We start from the raw sequence: 20,864 nt of genomic DNA, 5'->3' as shown, positions 1-20,864 counted from the left end.
CTGAAATGATCTTAAGCAGGAAATGAAAACCTGTAGTGAATAAGACAATAGTAGGACCATTATCGAGTCATTTTGACCCCATCAATCTGCCATTTAGTTTGGTACTTTTGTCATTTGAAAAGGTGTAGCCTATATCCATTTATGTATACATCCGGCTGAGGCAGGCGCCAGAACAAATCCGTTTTTTTCACGGCACCTGCTCAGTGCACACAGTTCTGTCTTTTTTGCACTTAGGCTTCGGAGGTGTAGGTTCAGGTTGAGGTTCAGAATCAGAAGAAAACTCATCAGAGATGTCATCATGATTCATTTCTTCCCCATCATTGGAGTAATTTTCATTCAAAATGGTATATACTCTATCAGTCTACTCTGGCAGACTTGGAGTACACATTCAGAGCTTGTGTAATTTACAATGGCAACGGAAACCATGGACAACGCTAACGAGTGCATCCATTCGTCTTGGTCTTCTTGCCATTTGTAAATTATGCAAGCTCTCAATGTGTACTCCAAGTAGGCCAGAGTAGACTGATAGAGTACATACCATTTTGAGATTATAATTATAATAGATTAATACAATATAATGGCCTGCCCTGTTCTTCATTCACAATAAGTGATTACATAAGTGTGCGTCGTTGCTTCCCCTCGCTCATCAACTCATCCATTCTCCCTCATCATACTTTAGCCTACTTCATTTATTTCATCTGTTGTTATATGTGTAAAATTAGTTTCAGTATAGTTTAGGTTGAAGAGAATTGGACTAGTAACCGAAAGGTTGCAAGATCGAATCTCTGAGCTGACAAGGTAAATATCTGTCGTTCTGCCCCTGAACAAGGCAGTTATCCCCCTGTTCCGAGGCCGTCATTGAAAATAAGAATTTGTTCTTAACTGACTTGCCAAGTTAAATAAAGGTAAAATAAAAAATAGTTTAGGTTCACTTTCAAGGAAATTATCGGGTTGATTTTCAAATGGGCACGGCATCTTCAACTATCGGGAGAAGGAGGGGCAACGGAGTAAACTATATAAAAAATTACATGTCCACCTAAAACTGTCAATATCACCAGTTCAATTTGTGATATTAAGATTCTAATAACGACAGTGTTGAAATAGCGCCCCTCCTGTCTTACAATTTGTAGCCTGATGTATCTGATGTGGTCTGGCAAAAAAGAGAATGTCATGCCATACTCTTCTAGTCCAGACAGCATCAGATACATGGGCTACACATACTGAGACAGAGAAGCTCTGTTTCGTTTGTTCGGATGCTTTGTCTGACAATGATGGGTCATTCTGTTGGCGCGGGTCTCGGTTAAATAAATGATCAATATTTGAATATTTTATTTGGATGGGCAAGGAGGTACGGTAGGGCGGGCCAGGAGTTATGTTAGGGCAGGCCCCCTAAGGCCTGTACTTAACTCCAGCCCTGAGTCTATGGTATAGCCTAATATATATTAGCCTTTTTCTCGCCATATCTATGCAGATCTTGATTAGACTGAGTGCCTTATTCTCACAACCACAATGACATAATTGCATCATTATGGAGGGATTAAAGTATTGACAGGAAATGAACGAGAATGATGAAAGAATGCGGGAGTTCCATTCATCTCTAAAGTCTGAGCAAGAAGCAGTGGCAGCCCCAACAGGTGCCTGATTAAAATGTAATTAGTGCCTCTCTGGTGTGCCATTCATCTAATGATGAGGATGAGCTGTGTCAGTGATCTGGAGAGGGTGCCTTTGAAGTGGAAACTCAAGTCAACAATTTTACTTCTCAGTGAAAGACGTGCTAAGCATGGAAATAGAATGTCTAGAATAGGTGGATAGTCTAATAGATAACATGGATATGTATATGGTGTAGAGCCTCTTGGGCAGATGTGCTCTTGATTTGTAGTAAGCCACGATACAGTAGTGTTTGTGTCTGTGTGTGTATCTACAGCAAATGGAGACTGACGTCAACTGTAATGACACTAAGGTCTCCAGCAGCACTGATGTGGCTCAACCACCAGAGGGAGACCTGGTATGTGTCAGTCCCTCTCTTGACAACAGCAGAAAGGCTGGAAGGCTATGCTACGCTTGCTCTGGCTGCAGTCTGATTTTCTGCTGTACATTCTCGACCCTTCTCTCTGAACCGCACACTCATTAACTTCCCATGATGGATTTGACTGGAACTGGACTGGTGTAATTATTGTGCTCATGGGGAATAAGGGTATAGAGAATCTCTCTAATCTGCCATTACATGTTTTGCATGTGCAAATAATGGGCTGCAACTGGAACTTGACTGGTGTAATTATTGTGCTCATGGGGGATAAGGGTATAGAGAATCTCTCTAATCTGCCATTACATGTTTTGCATGTGCAAATAATGGGCTGCAACTGGAACTTGACTGGTGTAATTATTGTGCTCATGGGGGATAAGGGTATAGAGAATCTCTCTAATCTGCCATTACATGTTTTGCATGTGCAAATAATGGGCTGCAAGTTTAGAGAGTATATTTAACCAGATTGTTGCCAGATTGTTTCGTTTTCTGCCTTGATATGATATTGACTCACAATATTTGCATGCACATCCTTTTAAAATAAGCTTGTTAAAATTAAGACTTCTCCCGCCTTCTCAACCACCTTCTCTTTAGTTTATATCATACTGCTACCCTATAATTGGCTTGTGTTGTCTATGACACTTAAAGGGGCAATCTGCAATTGCTACATTCATTTTTGGACTTATAAATTAATGATATGTACCCATTGATTCTTGAAGAATGTAACTTATAAATTCCTCATGAGCTTAGTTCAACTGTTGTACCCCACCAGAACTCCAAATATAAGCTTGTTTTACGCCAATGTTGGTAAATTTGGTAAATGTAAACAAACACTATATAGCCTCGGCCTCCCGGGTGGCGCAGTGGTCTAGGGTACTGCATCGCAGTGCTAACTGCGCCACCAGAGTCTTTGGGTTCGCCCCCAGGCTCTGTCGCAGCCGGCCGCGACCGGGAGGTCCGTGGGGCAACGCACAATTGGGCTAGCGTAGTCCGGGTTAGGGAGGGTTTGGCCGGTAGGGATTTCCTTGTCTCATCGCGCTCCAGCGACTCCTGTGGCGGGCTGGGCGCAGTGCGCGCTAACCAAGGGGGCCAGGTGCACGGTGTTTCCTCTGACACATTGGTGCGGCTGGCTTCCGAGTTGGAGGCGCGCTGTGTTAAAGAAGCAGTGCGGCTTGGTTGGGTTGTGCCTCGGAGGACGCATGGCTTTCGACCTTCGTCTCTCCCGAGCCCGTACGGGAGTTGTAGCGATGAGACAAGATAGTAATTACTAGCGATTGGATACCACGAAAATTGGGGAGAAAAGGGGTTAAAAAAAATAAAAAAAACACTATATAGTCTCAAAACATGGTTAAAACAATCATGTTCATATCATGCATCCAATGCTCTGTCTATGTATTTGAGAGTGGTTACATTTCTCCAGCTCCATCCATCAGCTTTTTACAGAAACAGAACCAAGGCAGAACACTTTGGTATTGTTCAACTGCTGATTGCCACTTTAATGTTTCAATTAACTCCAATTTGTTTAGCCAATTTGTATCACAGTGTCAACAAACATGCTGTTTTGATAATGACAGGAGGATCTGTTGAGTTGAACTTCAATAGTTGGTACATAACCATGTTGATACCATACTTCTGTAGGGCGGCAGGTAGCCTATCGCTTAAGAACGTTGGGCCAGTAATCGAATTTCCGAGCCGACTAGGTCAGAAATCTGTCGTTGTGCCCTTGAGCAAGGCACATAACTCTAATTGCTCCTGTAAATTGCTCTGTATAAGAGCGTCTGCTAAAGAGCGTCTGCTAAAATATAAGTGGTTATGCTACACTTTTGCTTGGCTGCCTATTGGTTTATAACTTGGCTTATAGGTTCACCCTAATACCTTGCTTCTGATTCCCTACGGTCAGGCTTGAGGACTGTATGTCCCCATATGGACACATTGCTCTTCTGCCTGATCAGTTTAGTCTGCATGAGCATGATGACTTCATCCCTTCATCCATGTGACATTTCCTCTCCTCCCTCTCTTCATCCCAGAACCAGAACCAGGGAGTTGGCAGTAGGAAGGAGGCTCCTCTCCCTAGTAAAGAAAATTGCTCCCCTGTAAGTACCTAGTTCACCTCACCATCCACCCCCTCCCCTCACTCAATAGACGGACTATATTACTGTCCTACAGTATGGCAGAACACAGCATGGCCCCAATGTAGCTGTTGATTTATTGAGAGAGAGGTGGGAAAAGATTCAGTTGTATTTTGACTGGACTAGGACCAGCAACATAGTTTGTGTGTCTGTGTCTGTGCCTGAATTAAATTGAGAATTCAGATGTGGGGAGCCCTATTTGGAGGGGTAAGGGTTTAGCCAGGGTTGGACATAAAGCTAGGGTTAGGTTATACCAAGATTTGTATGTTTAGTGTTATAACTGGCCTATGCCATGTCTCTCACTGTATTGCAGTGTATTTTGTTGTACGCGAAGCAAATATCTGTGTAAATCAGACATTAAAGAAATATCGAATGTAATCTAAGATTGACTTATGACTAGGGTTAGGGTTGATCTAGGTTGTAGACATGAAGCTAGGGTTAGGCCGGGTTAGGGTTTTGGCTAGGGTTAGGTTAATGGTTACTGCTTTAAGTGCAATGTATTACCGTTTTAAGGTTAGTGTTTGGGGTTTGTACTCATATCCTTTCTATTCTACTCCTCTTTGGACAAGTAAGATGATGGAGCTCAGCCCAGGGTAACTCTGTCCCCCCCAAAATATGTGTGTGTGTCAGTGTTTGAAGCAGCTGTGCTTATAATGAAACTGACCCTTCTTCCTCCTAATAACAATGGTGCAGGTAAAGGCAGGCACCCTGGGGAGAGAGGCTAAAGAGTCCCCCCTGAATGTCACCACTGACAACGTCACCTCGGCAACCACAACTCAAGTTACCAAGGTAACTCCTCCTGTCTCATTTCCGGCCCTTTAAAAATATAAAATAATTGTTGATGGGACTTGAAAATTACTGAAAGTGGCAATATTTAACTTTTGGGGCAACCAAATTCACATAGAAATGTGAGTTATAGATCTATCATTCTACTTACAGTTGAAGTCGGAAGTTTACATACACTTAGGTTGGAATCATTAAAACTCGTTTTTCAACCACTCCACAAATTTCTTGTTAACAAACTATAGTTTTGGCAAGTCGGTAGGACATCTACTTTGTGCATGACACAAGTAATTTTTCCAACAATAGTTGACAGACAGATTATTTCACTTATAATTCACTGTAGCACAATTCCATTGGGTCAGAAGTTTACATACACTAAGTTGACTGTGCCTTTAAACAGCTTGGAAAATTCCAGAAAATGATGTCATGGCTTTAGAAGCTTCTAATAGGCTAATTGACAACATTTGAGTCAATTGGAGGTGTACCTGTGGATGTATTTCAAGGCCCACCTTCAAACTCAGTGCCTCTTTAATTGACATCATGGGAAAATCTAAAGAAATCATCCAAGACCTCAGAAAAATAATTGTAGACCTCCACAAGTCTGGTTCATCATTGGGAGCAATTTCCAAATGCCTGAAGGTACCACGTTCATCTGAACAAACAATAGTACGCAAGTATAAACACCATGGGACCACGCAGCCGTCCTACCGCTCAGGAAGGAGACGTGTTCTGTCTCTTAGAGATGAACGTACCTTGGTGCCCAAAGTGCAAATCAATCATGGAACAACAGCAAAGGACCTTGTGAAGATGCTGGAGGAAACAGGTACAAAAGTATCTATATCCACAGTAAATCGAGTCCTATATCGACATAACCTGAAAGGCCGCTCAGCAAGGACCGCCATAAAAAAGCCAGACTACGGTTTGCAACTGCACATGGGGACAAAGATTGTACTTTTTTGAGAAAGTCCTTTGGTCTGATGAAACAAAAATAGAACTGTTTGGCCATAAGGACCATTGTTATGTTTGGAGGAAAAAGGGGGAGGCTTGCAAGCCGAAGAACACCATCCCAACTGCGAAGCACGGAGGTGGCAGCATCATGTTGTGGGGGTGCTTTGCTGCAGGAGGGACTGGTGCACTTCACAAAATAGATGGAATCATGAAGGAGGAAAATTATGTGGATATATTGAAGCAACATCTCAAGACATCAGTCAGGAAGTTAAGCTTGGTTGCAAATGGGTCTTCCAAATGGACAATGATCCCAAGCATACTTCCAAAGTTGTGGCAAAATGGCTTAAGGACAACAAAGTCAAGGTATTGGAGTGGCAATCACAAAGCTCTGACCTCAATCCTATAGAAAAGTTGTGGGCAGAACTGAAAAAGTGTGTGCTTACAAGGAGGCCTACAAACCTGACTCCGTTACTGTCACGCCCTAACTTTAGAGAGACTTTTTATTCTCTATTTGGATAGGTCAGAATGTGACTAGGGTGGGAAATCTATGTTGTATTTCTAGGTTGGCCTGGTATGGTTCCCAATCAGAGGCAGCTGTCTATCGTTGTCTCTGATTGGGGATCATACTTAGGCAGCCTTTTTTCCACCTTAGTTTGTGGGATCTTGATTTTGTATAGTTGCTGTGTAGCCTGCAGAACTTAACGATTATTTTGTATTTTGTTGTTTTTCGGTGTTCATTTGAATAAAAGTAAGATGTTCGCCTACCACGCTGCACCTTGGTCTCCTAATTCAAACGACGAGCGTAACAGTTACACCAGCTCTGTCAGGAGGAATGGGCCAAAATTCACCCAACATATTGTGGGAAGCTTGTGGAAGGCTACCCGATTTAAAGGCAATGCTACCAAATACTAATTATGCGTATTTAAACTTCTGACCCACTGGGAATGTGATGAAAGAAATAAAAGCTTAAATAAATAATTCTCTCAACTATTATTCTGACATTTCACAATCTTAAAATAAAGTGGTGATCCTAACTGACCTAAGACAGGGAATTTTTACTAGGATTAAATGTCAGGAATTGCGAAAAACTGTATTTGGCTGTATTTGGCTAAGGTGTATGTAAACTTCCGACTTGAACTGTAAAAATATATCAAAGACGCTCTAGATCTGTACTATGTGCGCTATTTCTATGCCTCCCTTTCTCATGTATTGTTTTTATGTGTTTAACTTTTGGTTTTGTACATCAGCTGGAAATACAATATTTTGGGTTATGGATAAAATACAGTACTAGTCAAAAGATTGAACACACGTACTCATTCAAGGGTTTTTATTTATTTTGACTATTTTCTACATTGTAGAATAATAGTGAAGACATCGAAACTATGAAATAACACATATGGAATCGTGTAGTAACCAAAAAAAAATAATATCCAAATATATTTTAGATTTTTGTCACGTTCCTGACCTATTTCTGTTAGTTTGTTGTATGTGTTAGTTGGTCAGGACGTGAGTTTGGGTGGGCATTCTATGTTTTCTGTTTCTATGTTGGTTTATGGGTTGCCTGGTATGGCTCTTAATTAGAGGCAGGTGTTTGGCGTTCCTCTAATTAAGAGTCATATTTAGGTAGGTTGTTTCACAGTGTTCGTTGTGGGTGGTTGTCTCCTGTGTCTGTGTTTGTCGCACCATACGGGACTGTTCGGTTTTGTTTGTTCATCGTTATTTTATGTGTAGGCTATTTTCCTGTTCGTGCGTTCTCGTGTGTTATGTGAGTCCGTCGTCCAGGTCTGTCTACACCGTTTGTTATTTTGTTTAGTCAAGTGTATTTCGTTTTCGTGTCTTCGTGTTTTCATTAATAAATCATGTCTTCAAACTCCGCTGCATTTTGGTTCAATCCCTGCTCCTCCTCTTCTGATGAAGAGGAGGAGGAAAGCCGTTACAATTTTAGATTCTTCAAAGTAGCCACCCATTGCCTTAATGACAGCTTTGCACACTCGTGTCATTCTCTCAACCAGCTTCATGAGGAATACTTTAACCATCAGTCTTGAAGGAGTTCCCACATATGCTGAACACTTGTTGGCTGCTTTTCCTTCACTCTGCGGTCCAACTCATCCCAAACCATCTCATTTGGTTTGAGGTCGGGTGATTGTGGAGGCCAGGTCATCTGATGCAGCGCTCCATCGCTCTCATTTTTGGTCAAATAGCCCTTACACAGCCTGGAGGTGTATTTTGGGTCATTATCCTGTTGAAAAGCAAATGATAGTCCCACTAAGTGCAAACCAGATGGGATGGCATATCGCTGCAGAATGCTGTGGTATGCAATGTCTCACAAAGACACGGCGGTTGGAACCAAAAATCGCAATTTTGGATTCAGACCTAAGGACAGATCAAAGCATTTTTTTGTTCTGCAATCTGAGGTGCAGTTAATTGCCAATTTCTTAAAGCTGGTAATTTCAAATGAACTTATCCTCTGCAGAAGAGGTAACTTTCTCCTTTCCTTTGGCGGTCCTCATGAGAGCCAGTTTCATCATAGCGCTTGATGGTTTTTGCGACTGCACTTGAAGAAACTTTAAAAGTTCTTGAATTTTTCCGCATTGACTGACCTTCATGTCTTAACGTAATGGCGGACTGTCATTTCTCTTAGCTTATTTGAGCTGTTCTTGCCTTAATATGGACTTGGTCTTTTACCAAATAGGGCTATCTTTTGTATACCACCCCTTCCTTGTCACAACACAACTGATTGGCTGAAGCACATCAAGAAGGAAAGAAATTTCACAAATTAACTTTTAACAAGGCACACCTGTTCATTGAAATGCATTCCAGGTGACTACCTCATGACGCTGGTTGAGAGAATGCCAAGAGTTTGCAAAGCTCTCAGCAAGGCAAAGTGTGACTACTTTAAAGAATCTTAAATGTAAAACATATTTTGATTTGTTGAACACTTTTTTGGTTACTACATGATTCCATATGTGTTATTTCATGGTTTTGATGTCTTCACAATTATTCTTCAATGTAGAAATGAGTAAATATAAAGAAAATCCCTTGAATGAGTAGGTGTGTCCAAACTTTTGACTGGTACTGTGTGTCAGAGTGGTTTAGATTGTACAATGATTCTCTACGCTACACTAGCATATTTTGTCACATAAACTGAAATTTAGCAAATTATTCGAGTTTTAGCAACCAATGGCAGAGTGATTTCAGCATAGTGCAACTTTAATAGTCTATTTCTACATTATTGAGCTATGAAAGGTCACATTAATGATCTGATCTGTAGATTGTTGTTGAGCTGTTGTTGAATGGACTTGTGTGTATTGTGTTTTAGACAGTGAAAGGTGGCTACTCCGAGACCAGGATTGAGAAAAGGATCATCATCACAGGAGATGATGACGTGGACCAACATCAGGTGAGTCAAAATCAAATCAAATGTTATTTGTCACATGCGCCAAATACAACAGGTGTTTCACCTTACAGTGAAATGCTTACTTACAAGACCTTAACCAACAATGCAGTTTTTAAAAATCCAACAAAAAAAAAGAATAAGAATAAAAGTAACAAATAATTTAGAGCAGCAGTAAAATAACAATAGCGAGGCTATATACAGGGGGTACCGGTACAGAGTCAATTTGCGGGGGCACCGGTTAGTCAAGGTAATTGAGGTAGTATGTACATGTACAGTTGAAGTCGGAAGTTTACATACACCTTAGCCAAATACATTTAAACTCAGTTTTCACAATTCCTGACATTTAATCCTAGTAAAAATTCCCTGTTTTAGGTCAGTTAGGATCACCACTTTATTTTAAGAATGTGAAATGTCAGAATAATAGTAGAGAGAATTATTTATTTAAGCTTTTATTTCTTTCATCACATTCCCAGTGGGTCAGAAGTTTACATACACTCAATTAGTATTTGGTAGCATTACCTATAAATTGTTTAACTTGTGTCAAACGTTTCGGGTAGCCTTGACCAAAAAAGTACGATCTTTGTCCCCATGTGCAGTTGCAAACCGTAGTCTGGCTTTTTTATGGCAGTTTTGTAGCAGTGGCTTCTTCCTTGCCTTTCAGGTTATGTCAATATAGGACTCGTTTTACTGCGGATATAGATACTTTTGTACCTGTTTCCTCCAGCATCTTCACAAGGTCCTTTGCTGTTGTTCTGGGATTGATTTGCACTTTTCGCACCAAAGTATGTTCATCTCTAGGAGACAGAATGCGTCTCCTTCCTGAGCGGTAGGACGGCTGCGTGGTCCCATGGTGTTTATACTTGCGTACTATTGTTTGTTCAGATGAACGTGGTACCTTCAGGCGTTTGGAAATTGCTCCCAAGGATGAACCAGACTTGTGGAGGTCTACAATGTTTTTTCTGAGGTCTTGGCTGATTTCTTTTGATTTTCCCATGATTTCAAGCAAAGAGGCACTGAGTTTGAAGGTAGGCCTTGAAATACATCTACAGGTACACCTCCAATTAACTCAAATTATGTCAATTTGCCTATCAGATGCTTCTAAAGCCATGACATAATTTTCTGGAATTTTCCAAGCGTTTTAAAGGTACAGTCAACTTAGTGTATGTAAACTTCTGACCCAATGGAATTGTGATACAATGGATTATAAGTGAAATAATCTGTCTGTAAACAATTGTTCAGAAAAATTACTTGTGTCATGCACAAAGTAGATGTCCTACCGACTTGCCAAAACTATAGTTTGTTTTACAAGAAATTTGTGGTGGTTGAAAAACGAGTTTTAATGATTGCAACCTCTAAGTGTATGTAAACTTCCTACTTCAAATGTAGGTAGAGTTATTAAAGAGACTATGCATAGATAATAACAGAGAGTAGCAGCAGCGTAAAAGTGTTTGGGGGGACAATGCAAATAGTCTGGGTAGCCATTTGATTAGATGTTCAGAAGACGTATGGCTTGGGGGTGGAAGCTGTTTAGAAGCCCCTTGGACCTAGACTTGGTGCTCCGGTACTGCTTGCCATGCGGTAGTTGAAAGAACAGTCTGTGACTAGGGTGGCTGCAGTCTTTGACAATTTTTAGGGCCGTCCTCTAGCACTGCCTGGTATAGAGGTCCTGGATGGCAGGAAGCTTGGCCCCAGTGATGTACTCGGCCGTACGCACCACCCTCTGTAGTGCATTGCGGTCGGAGGCTGAGTAGTTGCCTTACCAGGCAGTGATGCAACCAGTCAGGATGCTCTCGATGGTGCACCTTTCGAGGATCTTAGGACCCATGCCAAACCTTTTCAGTCTCCTGACGGGAATAGGTTTGGTTGTGCACTCTTTTTTTGAATTGGTTTGTTTGTGATGTGGACACCAAGGAACTTGAAGCTCACAACCTGCTCCACAACAGCCCCGTTGATGAGAATGGGGGCGTGCTCGGTCCTCCTTTTCCTGTAGTCCACAATCATTTAATTTGTCTTGATCACGTTGAGGGAGAGGTTGTTGTCCTGGCACCACACCTCCTCCCTATAGGCTGTCTCGTTGTTGTCGGTGATCAGGCCTACCACTGTTGTGTCATCGGCAAACTTAATGATGGTGTTGGAGTCATGCCTGGCCGTGCAGTCATGAGTAGACAAGGAGTACAGGAGGGGGCTGAGCACGCACCCCTGATGGGCCCCCGTCTTGAGGATCAGCGTGGAGGATGTATTGTTACCTACCCTTACCACCTGGGGGCTGCTCGTCAGGAAGTCCAGGATCCCGTTGCAGAGGGAGGTGTTTAGTCCCAGGGTCCTTAGCTTAGTGATGAGCTTTGAGGGCACTATGGTGTTGAATGCTGAGCTGTAGTCAGTGAATACCATTCTCACATAAGTGTTCCTTTTGTCCAGGTGTGAAAGGACACTGTGGAGTGCATTAGAGATTGCATCATCTGTGGATCTGTTAGGGCAGTATGCAAATTGGTGTGGGGCTAGGGTTTCTGGGATAATGGTGTTGATGTAAGCCATGACCAGCTTTTCAAAGCTCTTCATCGCTTTGAGTGCTATGGGTCGGTAGTCATTTATGCAGGTTACCTTAGTGTTCTTGGGCACAGGGACTATGTTGGTCTGCTTGAAACATGTTGGTTTTACAGACTCGGACAGGGAGAGGTTAAAAATGTCAGTGAAGACACTTGCCAGTTGGTCAGCTCATGTAAGGAGTACACGTCCTGGCAATCTGTCTGGCCCTGCGGCCTTGTGAATGTTGACCTGTTTAAAGGTCTTACTCACATCGGCTGCAGAGAGGTCGTGATCACACAGTCGTCCGGAACAGCTAATGCTCTCATGCATGTTTCAGTGTTACTTGCCTCGAAGCGAGCATAGAAGTAATTTAGCTCATCTGGTAGGCTCGTGTAACTGGGCAGCTCTCGGCTGTGCTTCCCTTTGTAGTCTGTAATAGTTTGCAAGCCATTACTGGGTGATAATACTGTTATAATACATTGTAAGGAGTCTTTCATGACACTCAAATACACTACTATTGTTGATTGCAAATTAATATTGTCCATTAATGTGAACTGCGACCTTTGTCACACAGGCCCTTGCGATGGCGATACAGGAGGCCAAGCAGCAACACCCTGACATGCTTGTGACAAAAGCAGTGGTTGTCAGGGAAACAGAGTCTCCCACTGAGGAGCAACATAGGACATCTGAGGTACGTACAGAGCTGCATGTAAACATCACTGTCATGACACCATAGTATATTGCCTCAATAAGTAGAGATAGTGATTTAGAGAGTGTGTGTTTGTGTCTGTACTGTATGTGTGTGTTTGCCTGGAAACCCTATGTTGAATTACATTAAATTCTACGTTAGGCAGAAATTAGCATTTGAAAGTTTCCTCTCACGACCTCTACAAGCCAGAATGTTGAATAAAATATTTTAACTTACTTTACCGGTTGTCCTTGGGTTGGTCCTTCTGGCGCTAGGAATGTGAGACAATATAATTACATCAACTTTTCAAAGCGTTGATAATGTGTTCAGATTCCTATCACCTGAAGCATGTGCAGGACCATGTAAACACGGGGACTAGCTAGGCAAGTATGCATGCATCTCCTGCACCCGCTTCAGGTGATTGAAATCTGAACGCACTACCAGCACTTTGAAAAGTAGATGTAATTATACTTTCCTGTGGATATATTGTCTTTTGAAGGTAGGAATGAGAGACAATATAAAAAAGTAGAATTCAATGTAATTCAACATCAGGGTGTGTGTGTGTGTGTGTGTGTTTTTGTCTTTATTTGTTTACACAAGGCTGGAATGGGCTACAAGACCATTGCCAAGCGGCTTGGTGAGAAGGTGACAACAGTTGGTGCGATTATTCGCAAATGGAAGAAACAGAAAAGAACTGTCAATCTCCCTCGGCCTGGGGCTCCATGCATGATCTCACCTCGTGGAGTTACAATGATCATGAGAACGGTGAGGAATCAGCCCAGTACTACACAGGAGGATCTTGTCAATGATCTCAAGGCAGCTGGGACCATAGTCACCAAGAAAACAATTGGTAACACACTACGCCGTGAAGGACTGAAATCTTCAAGCGCCCGCAAGGTCCTCCTGCTCAAGAAAGCACATATACATGCCCGTCTGAAGTTTGCCAATGAACATCTGAATGATTCAGAGGACAACTGGATGAAAGTGTTGTGGTCAGATGAGACCAAAATGGAGTTCTTTGGCATCAACTCAACTTGCCGTGTTTGGAGGAGGAGGAATGCTGCCTATGACCCCAAGAAACCATCCCCACCGTCAAACATGGAGGTGGAAACATTATGCTTTGGGGGTGTTTTTCTGCTAAGGGGACAGGACAACTTCACCGCATCAAAGGGACGATGGACGGGGCCATGTACCGTCAAATCTTGGGTGAAAACCTCCTTCCCTCAGCCAGGGTATTGAAAATGGGTCGTGGATGGGTATTCCAGCATGACAATGACCCAAAACACATGGCCAAGGCAACAAAGGAGTGGCTCAAGAAGAAGCACATTAAGGTCCTGGAGTGGCCTAGCCAGTCTCCAGACCTTAATCCCATAGAAAATCTGTGGAGGGAGCTGAAGGTTCGAGTTGCCAAACGTCAGCCTCGAAACCTTAATGACTTGGAGAAGATCTGCAAAGAGGAGTGGGACAAAATCCCTCCTGAGATGTGTGCAAACCTGGTGGCCAACTACAAGAAACGTCTGACCTCTGTGATTGCCAACAAGGGTTTTGCCACCAAGTACTAAGTCATGTTTTGCAGAGGGGTCAAATACTTATTTCCCTCATTAAAATGCAAATCAATTTATAACATTTTTGACATGCGTTTTTCTGGATTTTTTTGTTGATATTCTGTCTCTCACTGTTCAAATAAACCTACCATTAAAATTACAGACTGATCATTTCTTTGTCAGTGGGCAAACGTACAAAATCAGCAGGGGATCAAATACTTTCCCCCTCACTGTAGGCTTTAGATATGTCATGTTATTAAAAACATCTTGTTTATCCCACTGGTGTCAGTCTGTTTCACAGAGCTGTCTGTTGCTTTCTCTCTGTTTCAGTCCTGATCGCTCATAGTGGTTCCTGGGAGTGGGGACAGGAAATGACCTGATCCTCCCGTCATCTCCCTGACCCTGCCAACGCCGCAAGAGGGCTACAGCAACCTGCCCACAGTGTATACTACAATACAACAGACCGACTGCTCTCCCTGAAACAATCCCTGTCTCCTCTACAACACAATATGCCTCCTCTCCTGTCCCTTTAACCAAAACCGACTGTGACGCCGCCTCTGACCCACCCCACCCAACCCCTCTTCCTCTGGGAAATTCCCTTTTCCCTGGGATTTTTAGAACATGACCGTTCTCACAAATCTGAGAAATAGACTGCAGTGTTTATCTCCCCAAGAGGTCTGACTTTTAAAGAATATGGCAGGAATAGGGCTAATATGTGTTGCCCCATGTTTAGCCATGGGATCTGTGAGAGATCAATATGGTGGTTCTGGTATTCTACACCCCCAGACAGACTGTACATGTACAAACATAATGACATGTTAACGGTTCATCACCCTTGATCAGTGTAGTTCAATTAAATGATTAGTGATGAGGATGTAATCCACCTTGATTTAAATCAGATCAACCTTTCCCCAGAAGACATTAACTTACCTGTAACTACTGGTAATTTATTCGCCAGGAAGTCAATAATATCCCAATCTTCAAAATTGCTCTCATATATGGTCACCATGGCGATGCCTGCTCAGTGCTGACATCATGCATGAAGCATGGGGATCGGGAATGGAGTGAGTGGAGTGTGAGGAGAGGGGGTTGGGGGAGGGGTGCTCTGCAGGGGCCAGTGGGGATGGCTAGCCTTTAACGCTTGTTGTCACCAGTGTGACACATATATTAAACAGCTGTCTTACTAGCTTTTTAAACATTTGTAACAATAGAAGAATCCAATTTAAAGTCCAGTGTTTGCTTGTTTAAGAAATAAATACAATTAATGTATCGATTAGCTTCTCATACTCACATGCATGGTTCTACATAGTTGAGGTAATGAACGATACGACACGGACCTGTCTAGGAACAGACGTCCACAGGAAGTGGTCAAGATGGCAGAACATTCAGACAAATCTATATCTGAAAGATTCTGTAGAATATACTTTTGCAATGTGTAGACACTGCATGTCAACCAAAGCTGATGGGACTATACCGATAGGAGAGTCAACTGAAGGAATACGTGGACAGACACTTCTACAACATCAAGAGACTATGAGTTGGGACTCCGCTTAGCATTCAGGGTATACTACTTCTATAGGCTCTGACTGTCATTCTCCGGCTAACAACAAACAGAATCCCCCCCCACTCTCATCATCATGTTCTCCTTCCTTCGTCCTGCTGTTATAATTTCAGTCTAAAACGCTGGTCATGTAGGGCAAAAGTCAAATCACACCCCATTCACCATGTAGTGCACTACTTTAGCCAAAATTAGTACACTCTACTGGGAAAAGGTTGTCATTTGAGACAAAGCCATAGTAGGACTCTTAAATCAAAATGAACGCTTTTCATTTAAAGTTTCAAATTATTTTATGAAATGTGAGGATATGTTTAAAAAAAAATCTTACTTGAGTTGTCTTTGTCATGTTGTATGAGTTCTACGTTTGTATTTATAAGAGTGGTGGTGAATGTGGTTTTTTCCTTCCCTAAAAAGTATAAGTGTGTGATTACTTTTTCTGTACCCTCACAGACAAAGCCTGGATTCTTAAAGTGACAAGTTTAAGCCCAAACTCCATCCTCTTGGATAGTTAGACAGGAGGTGAACCAGAACAGTTGGAACCCCTTTTCTGTTCCAGAACAGCAAGCAATGCCTCCATAACCCTGCCTGGCTTAACCTTGTATACACTCTTAGAAAAAAGGGTTCTTCGGCTGTCCACATAGGAACACCCTTTTTGGTTCCAGGTAGAACCCTTTTGGGTTCCATGTAAAACCCTCTTTTGAAAGGATTCTACATGGAACCCAAGAAGGTTCTACCTGGAACCAAAAGTGTTCTTACCTGAAACCAAAAAGGGTTCTTCAAAGGGTTCTCTTATGGGGACAGCCAAAAAACACTTTTAGGTTCTAGATGGCATCTTTTTTTCTAAGCGTGTACATGTTCGTAAATACTCTCTGCATAATATCCTCTTAAGCTATGCTGAACTGCTGAATATACACCAGTCAGTTTGAGAAATAAAAAACGATGCTGGAACAAACTGTTGAATTTACATACTATGCATTGTTCCCTATGTGGACTAACTATGAAACATAACTGAGGATAACCAGATTCATTTTTTGGAGTGTCGATCTGCGCTAATCATCTCCCTTGTGATATTAATTAATTACAGCGGTCAATTTTTAACTGCTTGTGAGACTTGCAATAATTGTCTCTCTGTAGCCACCTGATGCTATTATCCATTATCAGTCTACTTAAAGGAGAAAACTGTGAACTGTCATGCATATAAAAATTATTACCAAGATGGAGTTGAGACTAGAAGTTGAGCTCATCCAGACGGAGAGTCCGTGGCTTTGTCACCGTGCTTGTCAAAACTACTCCACTCTCACTTCACCCTGAAGAAAACAGAGGGGATCCCTTGGACTTTGTCTTACCTGCTGTAGAGTTGTCTCTGTGAAACAGACAGTCTCAACAGTTCTTTTGTATATTTTATTTCATTTTATCTGGTCAAATGACACTGGATTGTTGTTTACGCACTTGCTTGCGGTGATAGGCAGCAACGATATTGTTAGAAGTGTGTGGTGTTGCTATATTGGACACACAACTCTCAAAATGATGACTTGCTGTATAGACATTGAGAAAGAAGTAAAGGTGATGTGCTGTTTTAAAGGGTGGGAGTCATATTGTATGCAAATGAACATAAATACTTCTATGTGTGCATATAATTACAAATATACTGGAAGAGTGGGATGAAGTTGTGCTGATTTCATAATAGAGGATTAACAAATGTGCGATGTTAAGACTGCAGACTACTTGTACGGTCTAATACAGTGCAATGGTTATACTGATGATGGGTGCCTTACTGTTGTATTCACCGCCACTGGAAACCATGGAATTTATTATTTTGTCTACATGTGATCTACTGACATTTCAGCCATCCACTCTCCATGTGGTGAGGTCTCGACCTCTTCTGGAGCCCTGGATGACATCACCTTTCCTGTCAAAAGTGTGTGCCGGTTGGAGTCTCTTTACCTGCTCATTAATGTGCCATATAAGGATTGGGCAATACTATTGATAAGCTATGACACACTCATTCAGTGGTATGAATAATAATAATTGGAACTAAAATCCATTGAAGAGCAGAAAGATTACAAACAAGGCCTAATAGCACAGAACTACTATGAGTGGCTGATTCCATAGACTCACGTGAAGCACTCTCCGTTCCACTCTTCCTCTTCCCGTACTTCAATTCACCTCAACCCTTTGCTCTTCATTCCCCAAGTGTGTGGTGCTGTGTGTTTGCTGTATTTGCATTCAGTTTAAATGGAAAACATACATAAATAAATGTCTCAGTGCGATTCACATTGTCTCTGCAATTTCATGATGAAGACAAATGCTGCAAGATGTGAAAACAGATAAAGGTCTTGAGACTGTAAGCACAGTACATTTCATTTGTTTAGTATCCTGCATTGCTATCTTGTGGCTCTTACCGGAATTGCAGTTGGGAATAAGATTACAGTAGTATAACATTCTATTGAGTATAATCATCAGTATCCTCAAATTAAGATATCAATTCAAATGGTTATTGATCTATCTTATTACTGCCAAGTGGCAATTTATATTTTCTTCTTATTTTGAACATTTTGACAGTCAATGGATATCTCAAAATTGAGCATGCGGCACTACCTAGTGGATTCATGGTGAATTACAAGATAATGAATACAGATTACAGTACAGTACAGTATAGAGAAATAAATCCATTGAATTTCACTCACTTCTATAAATCAATAAACTTTATTCAATAACACAGTATAAACAAACAACAGCAAAAAAACAGAACTTGACATGGAGTAAATGGATAGTTAGTTGGTACTGGTAAATCCCAAAGGGTGTAGGCCTACAGGATGACATACCTGTCTGAGACAGAAGCCCAGACATAGTGGTTTAACGGGTAGAGATGCACAAACCTGCTCTCTTTGCATGGTCTCAAGCCATTCAGTCAGTTAGCAGATGTACAGAAAAGGGCAAACACATTCATGCTAAGCGACATTTAGCTACTGTATGAAACATTTGTGTTATTACATAAAAACCAACTTAATCAGCTCTTTAGAAAGGTTTTCATTGTATATAAATGATCTGAAGTGTACAAAAAAGTATATTACACATTTCTCGATGCACGATTCCTGCCTAAACTTCCCTTTGAAAGTACTACAAACTACCTGCACTTTTGACTTCTTCACTGGACTACAAGCTACATACGTAATGTACTGTACCAGTTTCAAACAGCATCAGAAGACTATGGGAAAGGAAAGGATCATCAGCAGCATTTGTCTTTTAGTAAGGATGCAGTCAGTGAACCCACTAAAATGTCCCAGGCTTCCCACGTTGCCCTTAAACCATACTGAACAGCACCATGCTGTTGAAACCCACCACTCCTTCATACAGAATGACAAGAGCCAGGAGATTTTCCTTGCCAGGTCACAGGGTCAGGAAAAAACCCTGGCCCTAACTATAATATATAACTAGGACAAGGAGATTTTCTTGACTACATAACTTGGCCCTAAGAATGACCATAGGAATATACATTGGATGGTAATAACTCAAACCCCTACAACCTGTCTATTGATGCAGTGTGTAGCTACACATCATACAGCACCTGTATAACAGACATCTAGGTTTCTAATAGTTGTTGATATATATAAGTTTAAGGCTCTTTAAGGACCTGAGGGTTTTGAACATATGATGAGGCACACACAAGGCAAAGAATAGAATAGCTACAGAGTAGACACATGGCTAACTGAGAGGATGAATAGAATAGCTACAGAGTAGACATACGGATAACAGAGGTTGAATAGAATAGCTACAGAGTAGACACATGGCTAACTGAGAGGATGAGATAGACAGCCATATGAGGGTCCAGTCACCAGTGCAATTAAATGGTCAAGGTTGAGGAACCTGCGGAAGATGGGACTTCAAACCAGTGAGGGTGAATAAAGTCACTCTCATCCTTTAACATAATGTCACATTTTTGTTAAGTCAAATTTTTCCTCAGGCATCAGTGCAATGTTTTATGGAGTAATAAAAAAATAGTTAGCAATACACACATAATTTCAGTGGTAACAATTCCTAAGAAGACTGAATTATGGTCTTTGTTTGACATGAAACCACAGTTACAGGTTTATTTTTGACCAGAAAATGCTCTTCACTTTAGACAACAAAAGTGCTCTTTCCAACAAACTGAAAACTAAAAAAATGTATCTGTAAGTATGGGCATACACTGAACTCCACTCAACCTTGCCTTTTCTAAAAAGCCCAGACTAATTATGAATTGGTTTCAAAATAAATCTATAAAAGCTAGACATATCATACAAAAGATGCATATAAGACATTTGAATGAAAGCTGCTTTGGTAACAACAGAGTCAAGACATCGGTGGATTTCCTGTTCTCGCCGGCCGGCGGGATGTTGAAAGCGGGGCCCTTTCTCTCCTTCTCATCTCAATTACTTTTTCCAACGTTGCTCGTCCTCCTGCCTCTAAAACCTAAATGAATGGATCTAGTTACACCAGACGGAGGGTGTTTGTGTTCCGTTGTTGAGATGCCTCCGCATCAGATGCAATGTTCACTGGGAGCGCTTTGTCATAACGATGTTCGCGCTGTGAAAGACAATGCTATTGTACTGAGGGCTGATAAAGTAGAGACCTTGGTCGCCGAGCCAATTGCATTGGGACCTGAAAAACATGAAAATAAATGTGCTTTGTTAGTCTGTCCGTTTACGGATAAAAAGACAAGCAGCCTAGTTGGCAATTCATTGTTGGAGGCTTTTTGTGCTATTACATGCTTTGGTGATCAAACCTTGGGCATATTTACATACATTTCTGAATACAAAATGTATTTAGGCCAGGATTCAATCCGATCGCGCTTTGTCAGCTATCCACCTTTTAAAGGCAATGTTCCTGCGATCATATTGAATCCTGGCCTGATTAGATTTTGTGTGTGTACCAAATCGTCCCCACTCTATCTGTTCCTTTTGAAGTCATGGCTTAGGGCCACAAAAAATTCAGGTCCCTAGTCATGACAATAAACCAGTATTGGCAATAGCTCTAAGCAACACCATTGAGATCATTGAAGTGTGAGGGAGCAGTCCACTATTGACTGACCTGGTATTCTGGGGATGGTGATCTGTCTGCTACTGCTCCCCTCTCCTCCTTCCCCAAATGGTTTGATCTGGATGAAGTACTCCTCATTCATAGGCAGGGAGAGCTCCACCGACGTCGTGTTGGTTTCCATGACACTAGGGCGGCTGTGTCGGTTACGCTTGTAGAGCACCTAGGGACGGACCACACAGGTAAAAGGTC

The 20,864-nt window shown here is 41.7% G+C and overlaps 2 protein-coding genes across 14 annotated transcripts in view; one reads left to right on the top strand and one right to left on the bottom strand.

Annotated features, from left to right (window-relative positions):
• The window catches only part of LOC129851140 (band 4.1-like protein 1), a 163,761-nt gene extending 145,891 nt beyond the window's left edge, over positions 1-17,870 (top strand). For 10 of the 11 annotated variants that reach the window (XM_055917456.1, XM_055917465.1, XM_055917457.1 and 7 more), the window contains 6 exons: positions 1,925-2,005; positions 4,051-4,116; positions 4,846-4,941; positions 9,203-9,283; positions 12,381-12,497; positions 14,369-17,870. In XM_055917456.1, the coding sequence (XP_055773431.1) occupies positions 1,925-2,005; positions 4,051-4,116; positions 4,846-4,941; positions 9,203-9,283; positions 12,381-12,497; positions 14,369-14,374 (447 nt within the window). In that variant the 3' untranslated portion in view covers positions 14,375-17,870. The remainder of the gene's footprint in view (positions 1-1,924; positions 2,006-4,050; positions 4,117-4,845; positions 4,942-9,202; positions 9,284-12,380; positions 12,498-14,368) is intronic. The other variant, XM_055917460.1, reaches the window with a different exon arrangement.
• A 409-nt stretch (positions 17,871-18,279) lies between these two features.
• LOC129851141 (contactin-4-like) overlaps positions 18,280-20,864 on the bottom strand; it is a 252,701-nt gene continuing 250,116 nt past the window's right edge. For all 3 annotated transcript variants that reach the window (XM_055917466.1, XM_055917468.1, XM_055917467.1), the window contains exons 22-23: positions 20,667-20,835; positions 18,280-20,237 (exon numbers count right to left, since the gene is read on the bottom strand). In XM_055917466.1, coding sequence (XP_055773441.1) covers positions 20,146-20,237; positions 20,667-20,835 — 261 coding nt within the window. In that variant the 3' untranslated portion in view covers positions 18,280-20,145. The remainder of the gene's footprint in view (positions 20,238-20,666; positions 20,836-20,864) is intronic.

Source organism: Salvelinus fontinalis, chromosome 3 (genome assembly GCF_029448725.1).
Source record: "Salvelinus fontinalis isolate EN_2023a chromosome 3, ASM2944872v1, whole genome shotgun sequence".
Taxonomy (NCBI): Eukaryota; Metazoa; Chordata; class Actinopteri; order Salmoniformes; family Salmonidae; genus Salvelinus; species Salvelinus fontinalis.
The sequence above is the reverse complement of the archived record's forward strand: the minus strand, read 5'-3'. Positions and strand labels throughout refer to the sequence as shown.